At 46.3% G+C, this 21429-nt stretch overlaps 3 protein-coding genes across 4 annotated transcripts; 2 read left to right on the forward strand and 1 right to left on the reverse strand.

Annotated features, from left to right (window-relative positions):
• The first annotated feature begins 15 nt into the window (after positions 1–15).
• TMED6 (transmembrane p24 trafficking protein 6) lies at positions 16–7250 on the forward strand. Its single transcript, XM_045533382.1, has 4 exons — positions 16–2239; positions 3464–3590; positions 4789–4937; positions 6872–7250. Exons 1-4 carry the CDS (start codon positions 2030–2032, stop codon positions 7103–7105), a joined length of 720 nt encoding a protein of 239 aa, XP_045389338.1. The 5' UTR covers positions 16–2029; the 3' UTR covers positions 7106–7250.
• Positions 7251–8031: 781 nt separating this feature from the next.
• Positions 8032–10852, reverse strand: NIP7 (nucleolar pre-rRNA processing protein NIP7). Its single transcript, XM_045533388.1, has 5 exons — positions 10387–10852; positions 10187–10273; positions 9952–10090; positions 9299–9439; positions 8032–9071 (listed from the first exon to the last, which is right to left on the reverse strand). The coding sequence occupies exons 1-5, from the start codon at positions 10440–10442 to the stop codon at positions 8952–8954; spliced, it is 543 nt and encodes a 180-aa protein (XP_045389344.1). The 5' UTR covers positions 10443–10852; the 3' UTR covers positions 8032–8951.
• COG8 (component of oligomeric golgi complex 8) lies at positions 10495–20086 on the forward strand. 2 transcript variants are annotated; one of them, XM_045533385.1, is made up of 6 exons: positions 10495–11115; positions 12567–12774; positions 13799–14626; positions 16361–16529; positions 17469–17645; positions 19524–20086. In XM_045533385.1, exons 1-6 carry the CDS (start codon positions 10721–10723, stop codon positions 19679–19681), a joined length of 1935 nt encoding a protein of 644 aa, XP_045389341.1. In that variant the 5' UTR covers positions 10495–10720; the 3' UTR covers positions 19682–20086. The 2 variants fall into 2 exon arrangements, with proteins under 2 accessions (XP_045389341.1, XP_045389339.1); XM_045533383.1 differs by lacking the exon at positions 19524–20086 and having other exon boundaries at positions 17469–17953.
• The last annotated feature ends 1343 nt before the right edge of the window (positions 20087–21429 follow it).

Here is a 21429-nt window from a genome sequence, read left to right on the forward strand (position 1 = left end):
AACATGTATTCACAGATGGAGGTAGCAAAAGGTTGAACAAACTTTGCTGAACTATTTGATCAAGAAGCCATTGTGAAACTGTATTGGATGCTGTGATCCTTGGAAACTGTGTCAAACAGATGATGTTGAAGTTTCTTCTTCATTTGTCCCTTACCTCATAGAACATAGTTTTTTCTGGAGACAAAAATATTCCCTCTTTTCCACTTGAGTAAAAGGCAAGGTTTAAAAAAAAAGGTAAAGTTTTAAAATTCACCTTTTAGTTATAAGTTGAAAGCATTGTACAGCTTTATCACCTATTAACTATGCATTTGGGGGGTTGGTACTATGGTTTTTCTGTCAACCAACCCCAAATGAAACCACAGGGAGAGGTTGAGAACTTGAGCTCCTTTTGGTCCAGCTACCATATGGTTGCAGCTAGTGTGGCCTCCCTCCAAACCAGATTAGAATCCTGAAGCTTTTCTCCCCTCAGCTCACATCATTAGATGGTGTTCTCTAGGGAGAATGGTGATGGATTTAGGGAAGCAAAATATCCCAATCAGTATTTCTCAAACTTGAGAAATGCCTAAGTCCATTAATATTTTTTCAGGGAACCTCAGTGTTGTTACAGCGTTACTGAAATGTATACAAACATTAAACTATGTTTACACAGTTTCTGTGGAACCATAAAACTTACCACAAACCGATGATTGTTTTGCCGAATCCAAGTTGCTGCTGGTGACTTGAGTAGTGTTGGGACCATGGCAATGGCGGGACTCAGTGAGGGATGCTGGCGTCACATTGCACTGGAAGATGGTCCCAGCCTCTCCTGCTTTCCCTTGAGTGAGACTGCCGCAGAGCGACTGTGTCTCTAGTGCGATGTCATTTGGCCTTTGCTAGAACTGAACCACATTCATGAAGTCTGTTTTCTGCTTTATTAGCTTACACTTGGAGCCAATGTGATGAATTCTGATCTTGGCTAGAAGTTGCTAATGCTGTTGTGTTTTTTAAGATGATGCCTAAAATGAAAATGTTTAGATATTGTCAGAACGGAAGAGACTGCCAGCTTGAGAAACATGGTCGTGGTGGTTAAGAGCATAACCCTGCCTCAGGACCCCAGCTCTGCCAGGTGTGCTAGTGGGACCGTGAGCCAGTCACTTGACTCTCCTGAATGTCAGTGTCCTCGTCTCTGAGGTGGGAGCTCACAGCACCTCCTGAAGGGGGCTGTTGCGAGAGTAAAATAAGATGCAGGTAAGTCTCTCAGCTGAGCGCCTGCCATGAAGTCAGTGGGTGTTGAAGTCATGAATAAAAGAAGATTGAGGGTTTGAACAATATAATAGTCTTTGAGTGGGTTTTGGATAGCTTTTTTTTTTTTTTTCTGCCTGTGGGTGCTGAAGAAGTCATGAATAAAAGAAGAAAGACTGAGTGTTATTGAATATAATAGTCTTTAAGTGGGTTTGGATAGTTTTAGATGGATGTATCAGTTGGGGAAGGTAGCAGAATGAGGACTGACAGCAGAGGGGTTTGACCACTGTCTTGTCACTCGTCATCCATTCCAACTTGTGCGCACACATGCTGTGCTTTGCTCTGAGCTATAGCATTGAGCAGAAAGTCTGCTGAAACAGGTGTTGCCTGATTTGTTTTATAGGAGCAATCGGTATCCACTAGCAATTTGACATGCATAAGAAAAACACCTCCCCAGCCAACTTTTTTAAGTATATTCAGATGGTTGTAAATAAACTTACCCAAGAAGAACTGAAAAATGACAGCCCAGAGGATGGATGGAAATATCTCTTCTGAGGTAGTAGATTCTATCTAGCATGCATGAAAAAGGTTTGGGAAGCCATTGAGCTTTTGAGGTGAAGGCAAAACCTCTTCCTGTGAGCCAGAATCGGAGTGTCATGGCAGTTCTATTATTAAATATCTATGCATAACCCTGAAGTTGGCCTACATGTGACTCATGGTGTTAATGATTATCCCAGCGGTTGTCTGAACTACTTGGTTCCACTGGGCTGCAAGCAGTACACCTGCAGAGGCGCCTCCAGAAAGCAGCATGTTCCCCTTGCTCTTTGGGGCTGGGCTGGTGGTTCTGAATCTAGTGACATCTAGGAGTCAGAAGACAGAACCCATAAGTGGCTCTGGGGAACAGCTGCTCTTCCGCGGAGCTGATCGACATGACTTTGCCATCATGATCCCTCCAGGAGGCACAGAATGCTTTTGGCAATTTGCCCACCAGACTGGATACTTCTATTTCAGTTACGAGGTATGTGGGCTCCTCTGGCCATACTTGGGGCTTTTTTTTTTCCCTTTCGTGAAGTGGGTCAGGTTTTAGACCAAAACAAGTTCTATTTTTCTTTATTATGTTGTGATTCCCCATGTATTAATGGAAACTAGAGCTAGAGGGAAACAGATGAATAATCACCAACAGGAACTAAAACATATGGTTTGGCTTCTCAAATCGGGGGCTACAGAAGTGTGTTCAGAGCCATGGGACAAGCAGGATACCTCTTCCTGGAGAGGGGAGAGGATGCATTTGTAAAATATTATAATAAGACAACATGAATGTGGTACTTTGGGGACTGATCCAGAGATTTCAGAGAAAGCTGCTTCAGTCTATAGGTTTGGAGGAGCAACATCTGCTTTCCTGCCTTTAATGGTAACTCCAGCAAATTGGAGAATCACTAGCTCAAGTTTTCTCTATTCAAGCAGACAATCCTGTTTTTTTTTTAGGAAGGTCACCTGTTCATAGGTCAAGTACTTTTATCCATACTGTGGTCTTATACTACACTGCTCAAGGATGGTGAGCCCAATATTAAAGTTTTCATTTTCTTTGTTCTTTATCTTAGAAACCTGTTAAACTTTCTAATTTTTGTTTACATAGTAATAGACTATGTTGATTTTACTCTACTAAACTGGAATTTAAAATTTATTTTAAATTAACTTATCAGAGCTTTTTCTTCTCTCTGAATTAATATTAGAACAGTACCTTGTAGTCAGCTCGCTGTAGCCTGGGCTTATCAAGATCCAGCTTGGGAACCAGTGTCAATGGAGTGCCTGCTGCTGTAGGTGTGGGCTGCCAGGCAGCAAATGCCCAAATCTGGGACACCACCAGGGAGCTCAACAACCAGGTTCACTCAAGAACTCTACAGCCAGAATCACACATTTTAACCAATCCACACCAGCTGTGGCGTCTGAGCAAGACATGGCTTCTTTATCTGCAGTGGTGCTGTTAGCATTTTGAGCAGTTCTTTGTTCTGCTGTACTGCTACTGACATTGCAGATGTTTAACTTTGCCGTGCCCCCCTCCCCAGCACCATCACTGTGACAACTAAGAATCCTCTACTCAATTCCAAATCCTGGGGGTTAGGCGGTACCAACCCAGATTGGTATCCCATGCTGATGACTGTGGGATGTCACTCTTACCAGTCAGCTGGCGTCTTAGTGATGTAGCAGGGTCTTTGTTCCCTCTTTGATGTTGTCTTTGCAGGTTCAGCGGACAGTGGGAATGTCACATGACCGACATGTTGCTGCCACCGCACATACCCCACAGGGTTTCCTCATAGGCACCTCCCAGGATGTTCGGGGCCAGATTAACTTCTCTACCCAAGAGACAGGTCTGTTTACATCACCCCAGCTGTTATAATAATCATAGGTTTCTACGAAATTGGGAAAATAATGAGGAAGTACATAGATACGGTGAAACAGTGGGAAAAAAAAATCAGCCTTTAGCACCAAAAACCAGTGTTCCTGGAGACTCCTGATGTCTAAGGTTGTCAAGTGTCAGTTCCCTGGCAGTTTGGGGTCAGGTCTCCAGGTGACCATTATAACTAGGGTTCAGCAGATCAATTTTATCTCATCATCTCCAACTGATCAGATGCTGGGAAAGTGACCAAAACAGAGACCCATTTATAATAGAGAATTCCAATTAACAAATTTATTACAATGAAGCATTTCTTTCCAGTCATCAGAATACTTCAGTGAGTTATTAAAAGCAGATTCAGAACAAAAGAAAATAAATGGCCATGTGAAATATCCACAACAAAGCACTTCAGCAGCTAGAAAATTCTCTCAGCCAAATCAAGCCTGTCCCATTTTGGACGGCACCAGTCAGTCTTAGCTGCCCTAGCCAAGTATACTGAAAAAGACAGATTTTCTCAACAGGGGCATCAGACAATCCTGTGCCTTTCAATCATTTGGACTTTCAAAAACTGCCACACCTTTCTAATCCCACCACCACCCGATCTTCCACCAGCCCCTACCCCCTCACACACAAACGGAGGCAACCCCAGGTTGAGAGCCCACTCGAGTCAGTAGATACCCCCAAACCATGAGTCACTGTACAGAACACCTTGCAGGCAATTACTCCAGTAGTACAGCTTCTTTCATTCACAATGAATGCATCAATTCTTTCCCTAGTTTCAAGTTCAAGATGGTATCCCCAGCTCTAAAGGTATACAAGGAACAGGCAAACACCATGCTCTTAATTTCAACTCAATCGGTTGAGCAGCAGTTTCTTAATATGAGATGTAGGAATTACAGGTTGGAAAAGAGGGGGGAAAAACCTTTTGTATCCAGTATGGAAAGAACTAAAGTTACTGAAACTTGGCAAAATATAATCATTTTAAGTTACTACGTAATAAAATAAGTTTCACATAAGATCAGTGTCTTCCATGTAAAAAGTGGGATCTTTGTACTTCCTAAAAAGAAGCTGTTGTAGTAGCAGTTCTAAAACTGGAGAGTGGGTATCTCTAGGGGAACCTTAACAAAGGGTGGGAGACCAAAGACTTGCTACTGACCTAGGAATTCCTACAGGTTTCTATCAGCTTTGTCTAAAAAATCAGCAAAATCACTTTGGTTCCGTCCAAGTGTACCTCAACTTTGGAGTCTTCTATGAGGGGCCTGAGACGGACCACAAACAGAATACAAGAAAACAACTGAATGATACTCTGGATGCAATTGAGGTAATAGAGTGTGTTTGGTGGGAGAGAAACATCTATAAAAACTGATTTTTAAATTTGGAGGGAAGGTCAAAATTATGGGAGTAATTCTGTTCGAGTGACGGTTCATTTGGGTAGAAACCAAACAGGCAGGGGAATTTCAATCTTTTAATACATTTTTATGGCTTGGAGATCTTGATATTTCATACTTGTTTTATTCCAAGGGTTGGCAAACTGGCTCACGGGCCAATGGGCCAAATGAGGCCCACTGCCTTTTTTTTTTTAATTGATACATATCTTACACCATTTTAAAGTGGACACTTCAGTGGTTTTTAGTACATTCACAAAGTTGTGCAACCATCACCAGCATCTAATTCCAGAACAGCTTCATCACACCCCCAAAACCCCTGTGTACCTATTAGTCACCATTCCCCATGGACCACCCCCCCCCCCCCGCCCTAGGCCTGGCAATCACTATTCTACTATCTATCTCTATAGATTTGCTGATTCTGTACACTTCATATAAATGGAATCATACAATATATGGCCTTTTGTGTCTAGCTTCTTTCACTTTGCATGTTTTCAAAGTTCATCCACATTGCTGTATATATCAGTACTTTATACTGTGCACTTTAAAATGGTGTATGGGCCAGGCATGGTGGCTTACGCCTGTAATCCCAGTACTTTGGGAGGCTGAAGCAGGAGGGTCACTTGAGGCCGGGAGTTCAAGATGAGCCTGGGCAACACAGCAAGACCCTCATCTCTATAAAAAATAAAATAAAATGGTGTGTGGTATAAAAATTGTTTACCAGTTAAGAAAAAAGTATACAATTCCTTTTATGTACTTTATTCCTTTTTGTAGCTGAATAAAGTCAGCTTTATCCATTTATCAGTTGATGGACACTTGGGTTGTTTCCACCTCTTGGCTGTCATAATGCTACTATGAACATTTGCATACAAGTTTTTGTGTTAACATGTTTTCATTTCTGTATACCTGGAACTGCTGAGTTGCATGGTAACTGTTTAACTTTGTGAGGACCTATCACTGTTCTCCAGTGGCTAGACCATTTTAAACTCCCCCTAGCAATGTATAAGTGTTCTAATTTCTCCACATCCTCACCAACACTTGTTATTGCCTTTCTTATTATAGCTAGCCTAGTGGTTGTGAAGTATCTTGTGGTTTTGAGTGCATTTCCCTAGTGATTAATGATGCTGAGGGCTCTGTTCTTGTGCTTATTGGCCATCTGTATATCTTCTTTGGAGAAACGTCTATTCAAATCCTTTGCCTGTTTTAAAATTGGGTTGTCTTCTTATTGTTGAATTGTAGGAATATTTACATATTCCAGATACAAGTCCCTTTTCAGACATATAATTTTAAGGTATTTTCTCCCATTCTGTGGGATGTCTGTTCACTTTGATAGTCTACGCGATGCACAAAAACTCACCGCCTGTTTTTGTAAATGGAAGTTTTACTGGAACAGAGTCATGCTCATTTGACAATTACATATCGTCTAGGGCTGCTTTTGTGCTGCAGCGGCAGAGTTCAGTAGTAGACACGGTATGGCCTGCAAAGCTTACAAGTCTGCAGGCCCTTGTCTTTTACCACACAGAGACGAGTAGAAGAAATCATGTGCTGAGTACAGGTCTCAATCTAGAGATCTGTAGGAAGAGCTCTCTAGTTTGGGCACTGAAGTTTTGCATTATAAAAAAATTAAAAAAAAAAAAAAACCAACTAAAGTCCATTCCAGCACCAGAGGGTTTTAAAAAAAAACACTAAAGTCCAGACCATTTTTCATATACAGCAAACCAGCATTCATCAACTATAATAGTATTATATATCTTCAAATCTTATGAGCAAATTACTCAACTTCCAGACAACTTAGGTTAGTGCTGGTGAGCATCCAGGTGAGGCTGGATGACAGAAGGGGGTGGAAATCTCTTTATTTTCTCTCCCATAGCAGAGTACACGAAAGGTACAGAACAATATCTTTCACATGTGGCGATACTACAACTTTGCCCGGATGAGGAAAATGGCTGACTTTTTCCTTCTCCAATCAAACTATAACTATGTGAACTGGTGGTCAACAGCCCAGAGCCTTTTAATTATTCTTTCTGGGATCCTGCAGCTGTATTTCTTAAAGCGTCTCTTCAATGTTCCAACAACTGTAGACACAAAGAAGCCCAGGTGCTAAGCTAGGATGATGACAGCTCCTTTCTTCTGGGCAGAAACTTACAGTCAAAGCTGACAGCAGCTTTGTAAAATTATGGGAAAAAATCAATTTCTCTTAATATTTTTGTCTATTACACGCATCTACAAAGAGAAAATGGCAATAAAATAGCAATGTAAAAGTTCTGAGGTTGGCTATTTCTAAAGTACACATTAAATGCTACCATCAAAATACTGTTCATCATATAGCAGTCCCTTAACCTTCACTGAGTCTATTTAGGGGTTAACAGAAAACCTTAGAAGGGAGAAGAATTAAAAAAAGATGGGCCAAAATCAAGTTTGGTTGTACATAAAAGCAGGAGTTGGTAGAGTGCCTTTTTGCAGTTGAAAATGTTTTATTCTTAGAGATGTCACCTTTGGAATTAAAAATAAGCAGTATTCATTAAAGAAATTGTTTTGTTTTACAATCCAGGTAGCCTTTAAAATTTTTGTCTATAAAATGTTAATTTTAAAAAATATTTTAACAATTCTAAAATAATTTTGCAAAGCACAGGAAAGGACAAAGAAGCTAAGTTTTTATTTCAGGGTCTGTTTTTTTGTTTTTTTTTTTTGGAGACAGAGTTTCACTTGTCACTCTTGCTAATGTAGTGGCGTCAGCCTAGCTCACTGCAACCTCAAACTCCTGGGCTAAAGCGATCCTCTTGTCTCAGCCTCCAGAGTAGCTGGGACTACAGGTGCACTCCACCATGCCTGGCTAATTTTTCTTTTTTTTTTTACTAGAGACAGGGTCTTGCTCTTGCTCAGGCTGGTCTCCAACTCCTGAGCTCAAGCAATCCTCCTGCCCCAACCTCCCAGAGTGCTATGATTACAGGCATGACCCACTTTCCTCCCAGTCATTATTTCAGGGTCTCTGATTAGTGCTTTTAGTCCAGTCCAGTCCAATCAAGTAAGTAGAGGTTCATAAATTATGTTTTATGAAATCAAAGTGAAGGAAAAAACATTTCAGCCTGGGATCATCCCATCCCAGAAAGAGACCGAGAAAACAGTTTATAAAAAATAAGATCATATAATCAAATTACATTCATAAGACCCAACACTTAGTAATAGAAATACATAATATATGCAATATAAAAATAACCCTTACCATTTATTCAACACCTATCATTTCCCAGGCACTGTGCTAGATGCTTTACAATGATTTCCAATTCTAAAAACCACTCTTAGGCAGATAGCGAAAGCTGTATTTTCAGTTTTGTGTTTTTGAAAATAGAAGAAGAAAATGAAGCTTATTAAAGCTGAATGACTCATCCAAGGCCATACAGCTGGTAGGTGGCAGCACTGGGGTTTGAACCATACCACACAGCACTTACTGTACAGAAAAATAGCTGAATGAATTGCTCTTACTATTTTAGACAAATTTTCATTTGTAAAATCCCAGACATGGCCTACTAGTCTGATATGGCAATATGTATCTTTCATGATATTAATAAATAACAGAGAAAATCCATTATGTTATTATCATGAGTTTGGAAAACAAAGTGTTATCACAGATAACAATTATAAGCTATTCTTCTCCTCAGTTCCAAAAATTCAGAATCTGTTACTCAGAATAGGAAGCCCTCTGATTCAAATATAAAACTAATATAGTAGTATGCTAGTCACAAACACAAAGACCTGAAACCCCATTTTGGAGCCATTTCTGTATAAGAATCCAGCCTGCATTTGTCAGTGATAGAATATTAAAGTAAGAAGTCCCTGAAGATGTCAGTGTTGACAAAATTCAACGTGATGGTGGAGTCCACACAAACACAGGAAACAAAGCTCGGCCCTGCCACACAGCCCAGCTGTAAAGTCCTTGCGATGATTTCTTTCTAAGTCAATGTCTCTTCGTGCCGCACGTACTCCCCAATGTCTGCTTGATGAAATACCACAATCGCCATGGGGTCTACTTTCCTGCAGTCCTGTGTAGATTTTGCTGCCACCCCAAAACCCTGGGATTCAAAAGAAGAGACACTCAAGTCATTCAGTATACTCATGCCGAGAGTATAACAAAGATAAAAAAAATAACAAGGATTTAAAAAAATTACAGTTCTTGTCTTTAAGGAATTCAGAAGGAATTCAAAGAGAGAATTTAGTCTTTCAAACACACAGACTGAAAATATATCTTTCTTGAATCAAAAAATCCTTGACTTTTGTAATAGCTAACATCTCTACTCACCAAAGGGATGTCTGCCATGGAGTACACCACCACTCCCTGGTACTGAGAAGTATTTTCGGTGATTCGACCCAGACCAGATTTCAATACATGGTTCCCATACAGGAAGGATTGCTCTGCTCCAGGCTTTATCCACACTTTATACTGTAAGAAAGAATTAAAATCCAAGCGACACAAAAACGTTAATAGTTATATCCCTGCAGATAAGGTAGCTTCTGGATCTGTGATTCATTTCTTGGGAAGAATATTAAGGAAAAGAGAGAGAGATGCATGTTTCCTTCAAACTTTTTATCTCCTAAACAGATCTGCCAGGAAGTTCTTTCCTGAACTCTACAAGCAATTTCTCCCATGGACAGTTTAACAGCTCTTTTTCTGGAACCCACTGTCCTCATCACAGCCACGTATTTGCACTTTGCTTGATCTGGTCTGCACAGGCTTTTCTACTTTGCTGACGATAACTAGGACTACGTAGCCGCACAGCACTCCTATCCCATGCCCAAGCAGGCCCGAGACCTCTGAAAATCTCCATGTGTTGACACTATCCCAAGCACTGTCGGGGGCTCCGTGGAAGAAAAGCCAACCAATAACGGCCGTTCTGATGGGGTCCTCATCCTTGACTTCATCCCCAGTGGCAAAATGGAAACCGCCCTACAAACCTTGGCATAGGGTGCAAGGTAATCCAGAGCTGTGATGTGCAACCGAAACTTGTGGGTCTTAGTGAATTTTCCGAAGCAGGTCCCCAGCGACACCAGCTTGTCCCCGGAGATATTGGCGGCCAGCTTCAGGATCTTCTCACTAAAGGGTTACGGGGAAGGAAGGTTGCAAATGAGGGAGGCTGGTGGGACCCAGGTCCCTACTCGGGTGCACGCTGCCTTCCCGGCCCCGCCTCACCTCACGTAGTACACCCGGTCGTTGTGCAGCCTGAAACAGTAGGTGCCATCGGGCCTGTCGACCAGCTGCTGAAGATTCTCCCCGATGCTGAGGGCAAAAGGAGGACCGGAGGCCGCCCCTGAATGGACTAGTCCCGGCACCGCGACCCCACTCTACCCCTCCCCAGGGCACATCCCCTCATCCGCCCCGCGCGCTCCTACTATTTCGCGATCTTCTCAAACATTACACGGGTTTCCTCTTCAGTCAAAGGCCGCATTTCCCCGCTGGGTTGGAGCACCGGATCCTCGTGCCTCAGTAGCCGGAAACGGAAGTCGGCCTCCAGCTGCTCCCTGGCAACCCCAAATCCTGCCTTTCTAGCCCCATTCTCGTCATTCCTCACGCCAGCGCCCCACAGCCTGGAGGACCGCCAGAGAAAGAAAACCGGCCGGATGAGAAACCATAGAGAGCGGAAATGAGCCCCAGCTTCTTCCGGTCCTAGGTTCTAAGCCAGCGCCCTCGCCGGTTCGGAGGGGAAGTGACGCTGCTGCTGGGAAGATGGCTTCGGCGGCTACTGTCCCAACCCCAGTCACGGCCTCGGCCACTGCGACGGCCACGGTAGCGGCTCTCGGGGAAGTGGAGGATGAAGGGCTCCTGGCGTCGCTGTTCCGGGACCGCTTCCCCGAGGCTCAGTGGCGGGAGCGGCCGGATGTGGGCCGCTACCTCCGGGAGTTGAGCGGCTCGGGGCTGGAGCGGCTGCGGCGCGAGCCCGAGCGCCTGGCGGAGGAGCGGGCGCAGCTGCTGCAGCAGACGCGCGATTTGGCCTTCGCCAACTACAAGACCTTCATCCGCGGCGCCGAGTGCACCGAGCGCATCCACCGCCTCTTCGGCGACGTGGAGGCGTCGCTCGGCCGCCTGCTCGACCGCTTGCCCAGTTTCCAGCAGAGCTGCAGGTGCGGCGGGCCTGGCATTAAAGGGGCTTTTTTCTGTAATAGCTGACATTTACGGTAATAGAAATAGCTAACACCTACATAGCGCTTGCCCTGTGCCAGGGTCTCCGCTGAGCGCTTTATTTATCCATTTAAACCTCACAGCAGCCTTTCGAGGTAGGTACTGTTACTCCCATTTTGTATATGAGGAAGTTGAGACACAGAAAGGGTTAGTGACTTGACCAGGGACACAGCTAGTAAGTTTGGAAGTCGGAATTGGAACCCAGGAGCACGTCCCTCCCTCGTAGGGCTGTTGTGAGCACTGAATAAATTGGATCCATGTAAAGCACTTACCATCGGCTCTGAGATAGTTAACACTCTGTGAATGTCAGCTTAATGTATGTGCACATTCATCTGGAGGTCATCTGCTCCAAAACTTTGTGTAATGGGAAGCTAATAAGGAAATCATCCCGTTTGGGGGCATCGAAGATTATCAGAAAGTCTCCTTGTTCTTCCTGCCTAGATCCTCAGTCCATTATTCTAGTTATGCCTTGCAGCCTTTTTTTTTTTTTTTTTGAGACAGAGTCTCACTCTGTCGCCCCAGCTAGAGCACAGTGGCCTCATCATAGTTCACTGCAACCTCAGACTCCTGGGCTCAGGCGATCCTCCTGCCTCAGCCTCCTGAGTAGCTGGCATTACAGACCCATGCCATCACACCGGGCTAATTTTTTCTATTTTTGGTGGAGCCAGGGTCTCGCTCAGGCTGGTCTCAAACTCCTGACCTCAAGGGATCCTCCTGCCTTGGCCCTTTCAGCCTTTCTTGATCAAAGTTTAAACTTTTTTTTTTTTGAGCCTTTGAATATTAGACAACAGCTTTTGTATCCTTCCATGCCCCAGATAGGGGACTTGATAAAGCAGGTTTCTGCAATTATAGGGAAGAAAGGGAGAAAGTTGACTGTGGCAGGAACTAAGAATGAACAATAGAATGGAAGACTAAGATCTGAGGGACTGTTAGGTAAGATTGGGGCTTGGAGGCTAATAGCTTTTATTAAAGGAACATTTTACTCTGTGTCCCTTTTACTCTTTACTCTGACACATGTACTCTGTCAGGTTCTATGTTAAGTGCTTCACACACATCATCTCATATAATTCTCACACCCTCATGAGGTGGGTCCTGTTACTATTTTACCAGTGAGGAAGCAGTTTCAGAGATGCTAAGTACCGCAGCTAGTAAAAGTGGCAGATCTGCATTCAGATCTATCCATGATTTATTAGCTGTGTGTTTTTAGACAAGTTGCTTGACCTCTCTGGGATTAAAAATTTCCTCAAGTGTTTAGTACCTACCTCATAACTATGGTGCGAGGATTAAATCAGATCATCCAGCCCAGTGCCCAGCTCATAGTAAGTGTGCTTGGTAACTGTAAGTAGGGTTTGAGCACAGAGCAGTGAGGGACCAATGTTCTGATTGTTACCAGGAACTTTGTGAAGGAAGCTGAGGAGATCAGCACCAACCGACGGATGAACACCCTGACACTAAATCGGCACACAGAAATCCTGGAAATATTGGAGATTCCTCAACTAATGGACACTTGTGTCAGGAATAGCTATTATGAAGAGGCCCTGGAGCTTGCAGCTTACGTACGCCGACTGGAAAGGAAATACTCTTCCATCCCTGTCATTCAGGTAACTAACTTAGCCAGAGAGGACTCAAAGTGATGTTGTTACAGTCATTTATTCTGTGGTCAGGACTGAACCTTTAGGTAGAAACTCTTGCATGTTTCACATCAATTTCTGCCAGCCAGGGAGGTTTGAACATAAAATATTCATTCATTCGTTCATTTCAAAGATACGTATTAATCACGTGCCAAGTAGTGTTCTAGGTGCTGGGGACACAGTGCGAACAAAGCAGACAGGGCCCTTGCTTTCATGAAGCTTACATGCTAGTGGGAAGTCTGATGATTGCAAATAAATAATAGGATCCTTTCAGATAGTGGTGAGTGTCTGAAGAAAATAAACCAGGGAATGCAGTAGAGGGAGACTAGGGTAGTTTTCTTTAGGAAGAGGAACCAGGAAAGGCCTTTCTGGAGAGGTAACATTTAAGCTGAGACCTAAATAATGAGAAGGAGTCAGCCACGCAACGACCTGGGGAAAGAGCGAACCAGACAGTGGGAAGAACAAGTGCAGAGGGCTGAGGTGGGAAGAAGTTGGAGTGTTTAAGGGATACAAAGACAGCCAGTGTGACTGGATTGTAGTGAGCACTGGGAGAGCATTAGGAAGCAGCTGAAGCTGGAGAACCAGGCAGGGCCTGTTGGCCATGATGAGTAGTTGGAATTTTATTGATTGCAGTGGGAAGTCATTGGAGGGTTTTAAGCAAGAGAATTACCCAACTGGCCTGGTGTGGTGGCAAGTGCCTACAGTCCCAGCTACCTGGGAGGCTGAAGTGGGAGGATCGATTCAGCCCAGCGGTTCAAGTCCAACCTGGGCAACATTGCGAGACCCTGTCTCTTAAAAAATAAATAAATAAAAAGAATTTTTAAAAAAAGAGCCAACCAGATCTTTGTTGCTGAACCCACAAGCATCAGCTTTAGGAAATCTACTCGTATTTCTGAAAAGCCATGGGAATGTTGGTCTGTAATATTCAGGGCTAGTGGAATGGGTTCTAGAGTATCTTTCTCAGCGCGGTGTGATGCATTCCTTGTGTCATCAGGGCATCGTGAATGAAGTGCGCCAGTCCATGCAGCTGATGCTGAGCCAGCTAATCCAGCAACTGAGGACCAACGTCCAGCTTCCTGCCTGCCTCCGTGTCATTGGCTACCTGCGGCGCATGGATGTCTTCACCGAGGCAGAGCTGAGAGTGAAGTTTCTTCAGGCCCGAGATGCTTGGCTCCGTTCCATCCTGACTGCCATCCCTAACGATGACCCCTATTTCCATATCACGAAAACCATCGAGGCCTGCCGTGTCCATCTCTTTGATATCATCACCCAGTATCGTGCCATCTTCTCAGACGAGGACCCACTGCTGCCCCCTGCGGTGGGTGAGCACACCGTGAATGAGAGTGCCATCTTCCACGGCTGGGTGCTACAGAAAGTCTCGCAGTTCCTGCAGGTGCTGGAGACCGACCTTTACCGGGGGATAGGCAGCCGCCTGGACTCTCTGCTGGGCCAGTGCATGTACTTTGGGCTGTCCTTCAGCCGGGTCGGGGCTGACTTCCGGGGCCAGTTAGCTCCTGTTTTCCAGCGGGTGGCCATCAGCACTTTCCAGAAAGCAATTCAGGAAGCAGTGGAGAAATTCCAGGATGAAATGAACTCCTACACCCTCATCTCAGCTCCAGCCATCCTGGGCAGCAGTACCATGCCTGCTGCTGTGCCAGCCACCCAGCCGGGGACGCTGCAGCCGCCAATGGTGCTCTTAGACTTCCCACCCCTTGCCTGCTTCCTCAACAATATTCTGGTTGCCTTCAATGACCTGCGCCTCTGCTGCCCCGTGGCCCTGGCACAGGATGTGACTGGGACCTTGGAAGATGCCCTTGCCAAGGTGAGCGCACTCTGTTGGCTTTCTGCTGCCCTGGGCCTTCTTTGGTAACAGGCAGCCAGACTTTTATGATAAGCCAGTCCCTATGACAGTGGTGCCTGCTGACTTGGCAAGGTTTAGTGTGGTTCCAGGGGTTTCTCTGGTTGCGAAGCTCTGGTTAGTCCTCCCTCCATGGGACCTAGAACAATTGATGAAGTGGCTCACCTGTAGTAACGATTCAGTAATGTGTTAGTTTTCTATTGCTGCATAACAAATTCCCACAAACTTAGCATCTTACAAAAATACATCTATTATCTCCCAGTTTCTGTGGGTCAGGAGTCCAGGCACAGCACAGCTGGGTCCTCTGCCCAGGTTCTGATTGCAGTCAAAGTGCTGGCTGACCTGGTCTCACCTAGAGTCTGGGGCTCCCTTTCAGACTCATTCAGGTTGGTAGGTTGGGTTCCTTGCAGTTGCAGAACTGAGGTCCTCAGCTGCTAGAGTCCATGCCCTCCACAGGCAGTTCACAACGAGGCTGTTTACTTCCTTAGGGACCCAAGAGAGCATTTCTCCTGCTCCAGTCTCTCAAGTACCCTCTTTTAAAAGATTCCTCTGATTAAATCAGACTCATCCAGGATAATCTCCCTTTGATTAATTCAGTCAACTGATCAGGACTTTAATTACATCTGCAAAATCTTTCACGTTTGCCACATTCTATTAGTTAGAAGCAAGTCTCAGATTCTGCCCACATTCAAGGAAAGAGGATTGAATACAGGAGTGGACACTGGGGGTGGGAATCATGAGAGCCATCTTAGAATTCTACCTGACCTGAGTAATAATAACAATACTAATATCCTAGTATGGTGCACTTTTTACACGTTTAAATCTTTAGGTATTGGGATGATGCTTCTTATAATTAATGGCACCTTATAATTGCTGTCAGTCAGGTGGCAGTTGTGACTTGTATAAAATCTTTCTATTGGTGTCCTCCTGTTACAGCAAGAAACCATGACATTGAAGCTTTGTAGTCAATGAAATTCACATAATAATAATCAGCAAACATTTATGGAGCACTTACTCCATGCTAGGTAGCATTCATCATACTTTACATGTTAGACTTGGTCCTCACAACCCTATGAGTTAGGTCCTATTTCTGGCCCTACTTTATAGATGAGGAAACTGAGGGACAGAGGGCACAGAGTACTTACCTAATCACATGGAAGTCACAAAACCAAGCTGGAACTTGAACCCACGAAATCTGTTTAACCCTGAGTCTTGTTCTTAATGCTGTCACTGTGCCACCCATCTGTAATGTCAGCTGGGCTGCCCTGTTGTTTGTTTATAGAACCTCTCTTTTATAGCTGTTTTCTTCTTGTACAAATTTCTAGTGGTTCTAGCTTTCCTGAGCCTCACTGGCCTTACTCAGTAGAACTCTTTTATAGTTTTGCTTCATTTTCCTGGATCCAACACAGTTGTGGTTGGTCCCCCATGGGAGTCAAGAACTACGTATGTCTATAGAATTTCATGGTGTTCTGCTGGCACTGGAAAGTACACCAGTAATGAAACAAGCTGGATCAAAAATACGTCAGTGAAGTGGAGATTGACTGCAATTCTGCGTTTAAATAAGATAATAATATAATGTAGTGTTTGAAATTGCTTTCTTCATGAAAACTTGAGGGCTGCACGGTTTTGCTTAGTCTCGTGTACTGCTGTCGGTGATAGACTGCCCCAGATATTGACGGTGGTGCCCTTGTCTCTTAGGTAACCAAAATAATCCTGGCCTTCCATCGTGCTGAAGAGGCTGCCTTCACCAGTGGGGAGCAAGAGCTCTTTGTCCAGTTCTGCACTGTCTTTCTGGAAGACCTTGTTCCTTATTTAAATCGCTGTCTCCAAGTACTTTTTCCACCAGCTCAGATAGCGCAGACTTTAGGTAAGAGAAAGGAGGAAGGATTTTTAAAACTGCTTTACCTCACAGGGTGTGGTGGCACGTGCGTGTAGTCCCAGCTACTTGGGAGGCTGAGGCAGGAGGATCGCTTGAGCCCAGGAGTTTGAGGTTGCTGTGAGATAGGCCGATGCCACGGCACTGTAGCCTGGGCAACAGGGTGGGATTCTTGTCTCAAAAAAACAAAAAACAAAAAAACTGCTTTACTGTTATGTGATTCACTTATTCAATAATTCACTCATTTGTATAAGTCAGTGTTTTCAGTGAACTGCCACCACCATCCAATTTTAAAACATTTCCATCACTCCAAAAAGATCCCACCATGACCACTGTAGTCATTTCTCTAGAGCATCCTTGGCCCCTGGCAGCCTACTTTCAGTTACTGTACATTTGCTTTGTCTGGACATTTCATATAAATTGAATCATGCAATTAGTGGCTATATCTGGCTAAGTGAAAGAAACCAGTCACAAAATAACTACATATTGTATGATTCCATTTATATGAAACATCTAGAAAAGGGGTTTTTAAAATATTTTTTCCTATGTGCTTTTACTTCCCTGTGCCCCTAGTGATGGGAGCGGGGGTGGGGGGAACAATTTCCTAAAAGGCACTGGGTCAGTGACCACACCTGCCAAGAGTGGCCACCCTCAGCTTGGCCCCAGCTTTTCCCTTGGGTCTGCCTCAGGGAAGCCCGTGCTTACTGAGGTTCTCTTGGCTCTTGCTCCATCCACCCTACACTGTGCTGCTCCAGATTGCCTTCCTGGTCTTGCTTTGCAATATAGCTTCCTGTTCCATATCACAAACACAGTTTTTGCTGTACTGAATATGGTCTTTGTGTTCATTCTTCTTTTTTTTTTTTCCTGTGACGGCTATATTGAATTTTATTAACTTTTCCCCCCATTTTGCTTTCCCTATCATCTGTGCAGGCGTTCCACCCACTCAGCTCTCCAAATACGGAGACCTTGGGCACGTGAACATCAGCGTTGTTCAGGAGCCTCTCGCCTTTATCCTGCCAAAGAAAGAAACGGTCTTCCCATTGGATGAAAAGGAGGTAGTGCCTGAGCTCACACCGCCAGCACTGGAGCTTCCAGGCGAGGAGCCCAGCCTCGAACCTGTCCCCCCAGCCTGCCCCGAGGGAGGGCAACAGGAGGTGGAATCAGTGGAGCCCCCGCAGGGGGAGCCGCCTGCCGTGGAGACTTAGCGGGACCTATGCAGCACCCGGTGCACGGCGGCGGGACTGGCAGGCAGGTCTGCGGGGAAGGAGAGCTGCCGGGCCGGGCCGGGCCGCCGCGCCCAGCAGTGCACGGGGCAGGCTCCGAGAGGGTGCGCAGGCGGTGGTGGGAGGTAACGGGGGAGCTCAGCGGGACTCATGTACGTGGTGGAGCCAAACAATAAAGCTGCTGTACTGTCACTGCCCAGCCCCCTGCCCTCGCCGGCGGCTCTCGGAAGGCCCGGGCCGCGCTTCCCGTCGTCCCCCGCGGCTGGGGCGGGGCCAGGCCGGTTCGGCTCGCGCGCGCCATGGGCCGGCTGTGGGGCGCGCTGCTGCCGGGGCTGCTGCGGGCACGTGGCTGCGCCGGGCCGGCCCCGCTGTGGCGACAGGGGCCGGGGGCCGGCGGTGCCCGCGCCTGCAGCTCCACGGCCGCCCCGGACGGCCTCGAGGGCCCGGCGCGCCGGCGCTCCTACTGGCGCTACGTGAGGCACCTGGTGCGGGGGGCGCCGCGGCCGCCGTACACGCATGTGTGCCAGGTCGGGGACCCGGTGCTGCGCACCGTCGCGGCCCCGGTGGACCCGGCGCAGCTGGCGGGGCCCGAGCTGCAGCGGCTGGTGCGGCAGCTGGTGCAGGTGATGCGGCGCCGGCACTGCGTCGGGCTGAGCGCGCCGCAGCTTGGCGTGCCGCTGCAGGTGTTGGCCCTGGAGCTCCCCGAGGCGCTCTGCCGCGCGTGCGCGCCGCGCCTGCGTGAGCTGCGCCAGATGGAGCCCTTCCCCCTGCGCGTGTTCCTGAACCCCAGCCTGCGCGTGCTGGACAGCCGCCTGGTCACCTTCCCCGAGGGCTGCGAGAGCGTCACCGGCTTCCTGGCCTGTGTGCCGCGCTTCCAGGCCGTGCAGATCTCAGGTGCGGGGGCCTGGGCGGCTGGGTAACTGCGTGTCTCCTCGCCTGTGGAGGCGACGCCCCGGTGCTGACGCTCAGCTCCAGTGAGAGTGCAGACTTGACCAGCGAGCCCCTCCAGGAGCCAAGCAGGGCCCAGGAGCAGACGGGACTCAGGACTGGCAGGGGCTCCTGTGGGAGCAGAGCCTGCAGGGATGGGGCACGAGGCTGGGGGTATGGAGTGCGGGCTGGGAGGGTGGCCTGATTTCCTCTGTCACCTCACACCCCGTCTCTGTTTCTGCTCTCTTGCTCCTTCTCTGTCCCTCTGACTCACCCTATCTCACACACGCACTTTTCTGCCCCAATTAGATCTGTCACGATGGGGTTGGAGAAGTAGCACCCGGCTTTGCCCACCCCTGGGGATAAGCCGTTGCCCGTCTGTCATACAACAGGATGTTTTACAGAATGTGATTCTCTGCTGGGGTTGCGATGATTTTTCCTCCAGAGCAAGCCAGATGGCCCAAGAGAATCAGGAAGTCAGTGGTGTCCCAAGCTGAAATACCTTAGTTAGGAGTTGAGAGCCAACAGCAACACCTCACAAGTGGAAGGAGTGTTCAGAAGGGAATCACCTTAGAAAGATAATTTCTCATCTCTCAGCCCCATAGTGAGCCCAATAACCTAATTATTCAGTTTGGGAACCGGGTTGAATACTTCGTAATGGGCAGAGTTGAGGCGACTTTCCTGGGAAGGAGAGGAGCTGCTGTCTACGTTCGCTTTCTGCTGTTGCCTGTTGTAAATGGACAGAGCCATGGTGGGGGCAGGGAAAGGAGGAAGGAGGTTGAGAATGATGCAGTTGAGCTGTCCCCACTCACCCAGGCTGTCCCTTCCTTTATAGGGCTGGACCCCAGAGGAGAGCAGGTGGTGTGGCAGGCGAGTGGCTGGGCAGCCCGCATCATCCAGCACGAGATGGACCACTTGCAGGGCTGCCTGTTCATTGACAAAATGGACAGCAGGACATTCACAAACATCCACTGGATGGAGGTGAATGACTGAAGCTTTCCTGTTGAGGCAGAGGAGTCTGAAGACCAGGAAGCAAATGGGCTTTGAGCTGGGTATGTCTTATTTGGCATCAACTTGGTATTGGCTTGGATCTGACAGGAAGTGGTGGTCTGCCAAAGCGTGCCAAACTGAGCTAGAGGAATACATTAGAAATGTTTGCCCAAAATCAGCTTTGGACAAAATGTTGCCTACAAGAAAAATACCCCCTAACCCCAAAGGAATGGACATTTCCTGACAGTTTTGTGTGGAGATAAATGGGGCAAGTAAGTTCATTCTCGGTAGAAATGAGTTCCTAAGACCTGTATCATGTACTTCCAAAGCCAAGATTTGGTAATAATGTAGTCCCCAGATCTCTGAAAGCTGTGTTTAAAAATGCAGGTAAGGCTGTGGTTGACCGTCTTCGCAGAGTTCTTATTTTTACAAAGGGCTTGTGTGTATGTGCCCTTGGTTTGCCTTGGATGCCAGTTTCGTCGTTGAAGTGAAACAGAACAGAATGGTCCCAGCTCAAGGAAGTGTTTCATGATAGCATTATCATGAGTAAGTACCCACACATCTTAACAGGGTCACATATAGTCTAGGTCTCCACCTTTTTTGCCTTTCACCTTTTAAAAACTTGGGGAGGATTTTGCTGCTGAGATCTTTTGGGAAGCTGGTACTTGGCTTATTCTTTGGGTGGAGGCCACGGAGCAGGGCTGGGGGAGGAGGTGACAATTGAGAGGAGCAATGAGCCCCTTCCTGCCACAATTAGGACAGAAACAGCAGAACTGGTGCTTCCTGGTCACCACACTTATTGTGGAAAACTAAATTAGCATCATGCTGACCAGTGTTTAGCGTTAAGAAACTGTCAGAGCTTTGTCAAGAGGCAGAGGAACTCTAGTTTTAGATAAATTGTCTTATCTCATTTTTGAGTTTTGTGAAGTAGGTACTTTTGCCAAGGAAAGTGCCCAAAATCATAGTATACAAGTAGTAGGACGTCCAGTAAGTTGTTTAGAGAAAAAGTGTTTTAAGTAGCAGTTAATTAAACAAACCCAGGAAAGACCCATCCTCCTTTATAACTTTCTCTGGGGGGCCCTTGAGGCCAAGCTGAAGTAAGTTGGCTCTAGGTACAATCAGACTTTGAGAAGGAATCACCACTAAGGTCAGGGACTCAGCCAGTAGGGAATTTTATAGAAAGCTCTTATTTATGCTGGAAACATGGGTCTTTATGAAAATTAGAATCCAGTGAGCCTCCTTGCCGTTGGACAGTGTTCAGAAGCTCCTGCAGGGTCACATCCTGATGGCTCCTTATTGTCTTCTGAGGTTAACGCCTTTGTGATGTAGATCAGTAGCAACAAATCCTTGCATTTCCAGTAATGGAAATCTCTTCCACTTCTGGCAGGTATCAGCCACAAAAAACACTCATACACACAAATCGGCATCTTGAACTAATGAACGTTTTAGAAAGCCACTTTGACAGTGAAAGCCAGCGTAGGCAGAGGGTTTGGAACAGAATCCCCAGGTATGGAAATGAATTTCAGAGTAAGTACTTCAGGAAGGAAATTTTCTTGCACGTAACATGTTTATGTAGATGAAGTCAGGTCATATGCCGGCAGCCCAAATGTGAGGCTGCTGTGTCAGTCTGAGGTCAGTTCAGCATCGGTAGTAGTGCTGTCGCTGATCGTGGAGAGAGATGTGGAAAGGCTGCGTGTCTGAACACTAACTAGAGCTACGGGGATGACAATAGCACTCCTAACATGTCTCTT

The sequence above is a fragment of the Lemur catta genome, chromosome 20 (assembly GCF_020740605.2).
Source record: "Lemur catta isolate mLemCat1 chromosome 20, mLemCat1.pri, whole genome shotgun sequence".
Classification (NCBI taxonomy): Eukaryota; Metazoa; Chordata; class Mammalia; order Primates; family Lemuridae; genus Lemur; species Lemur catta.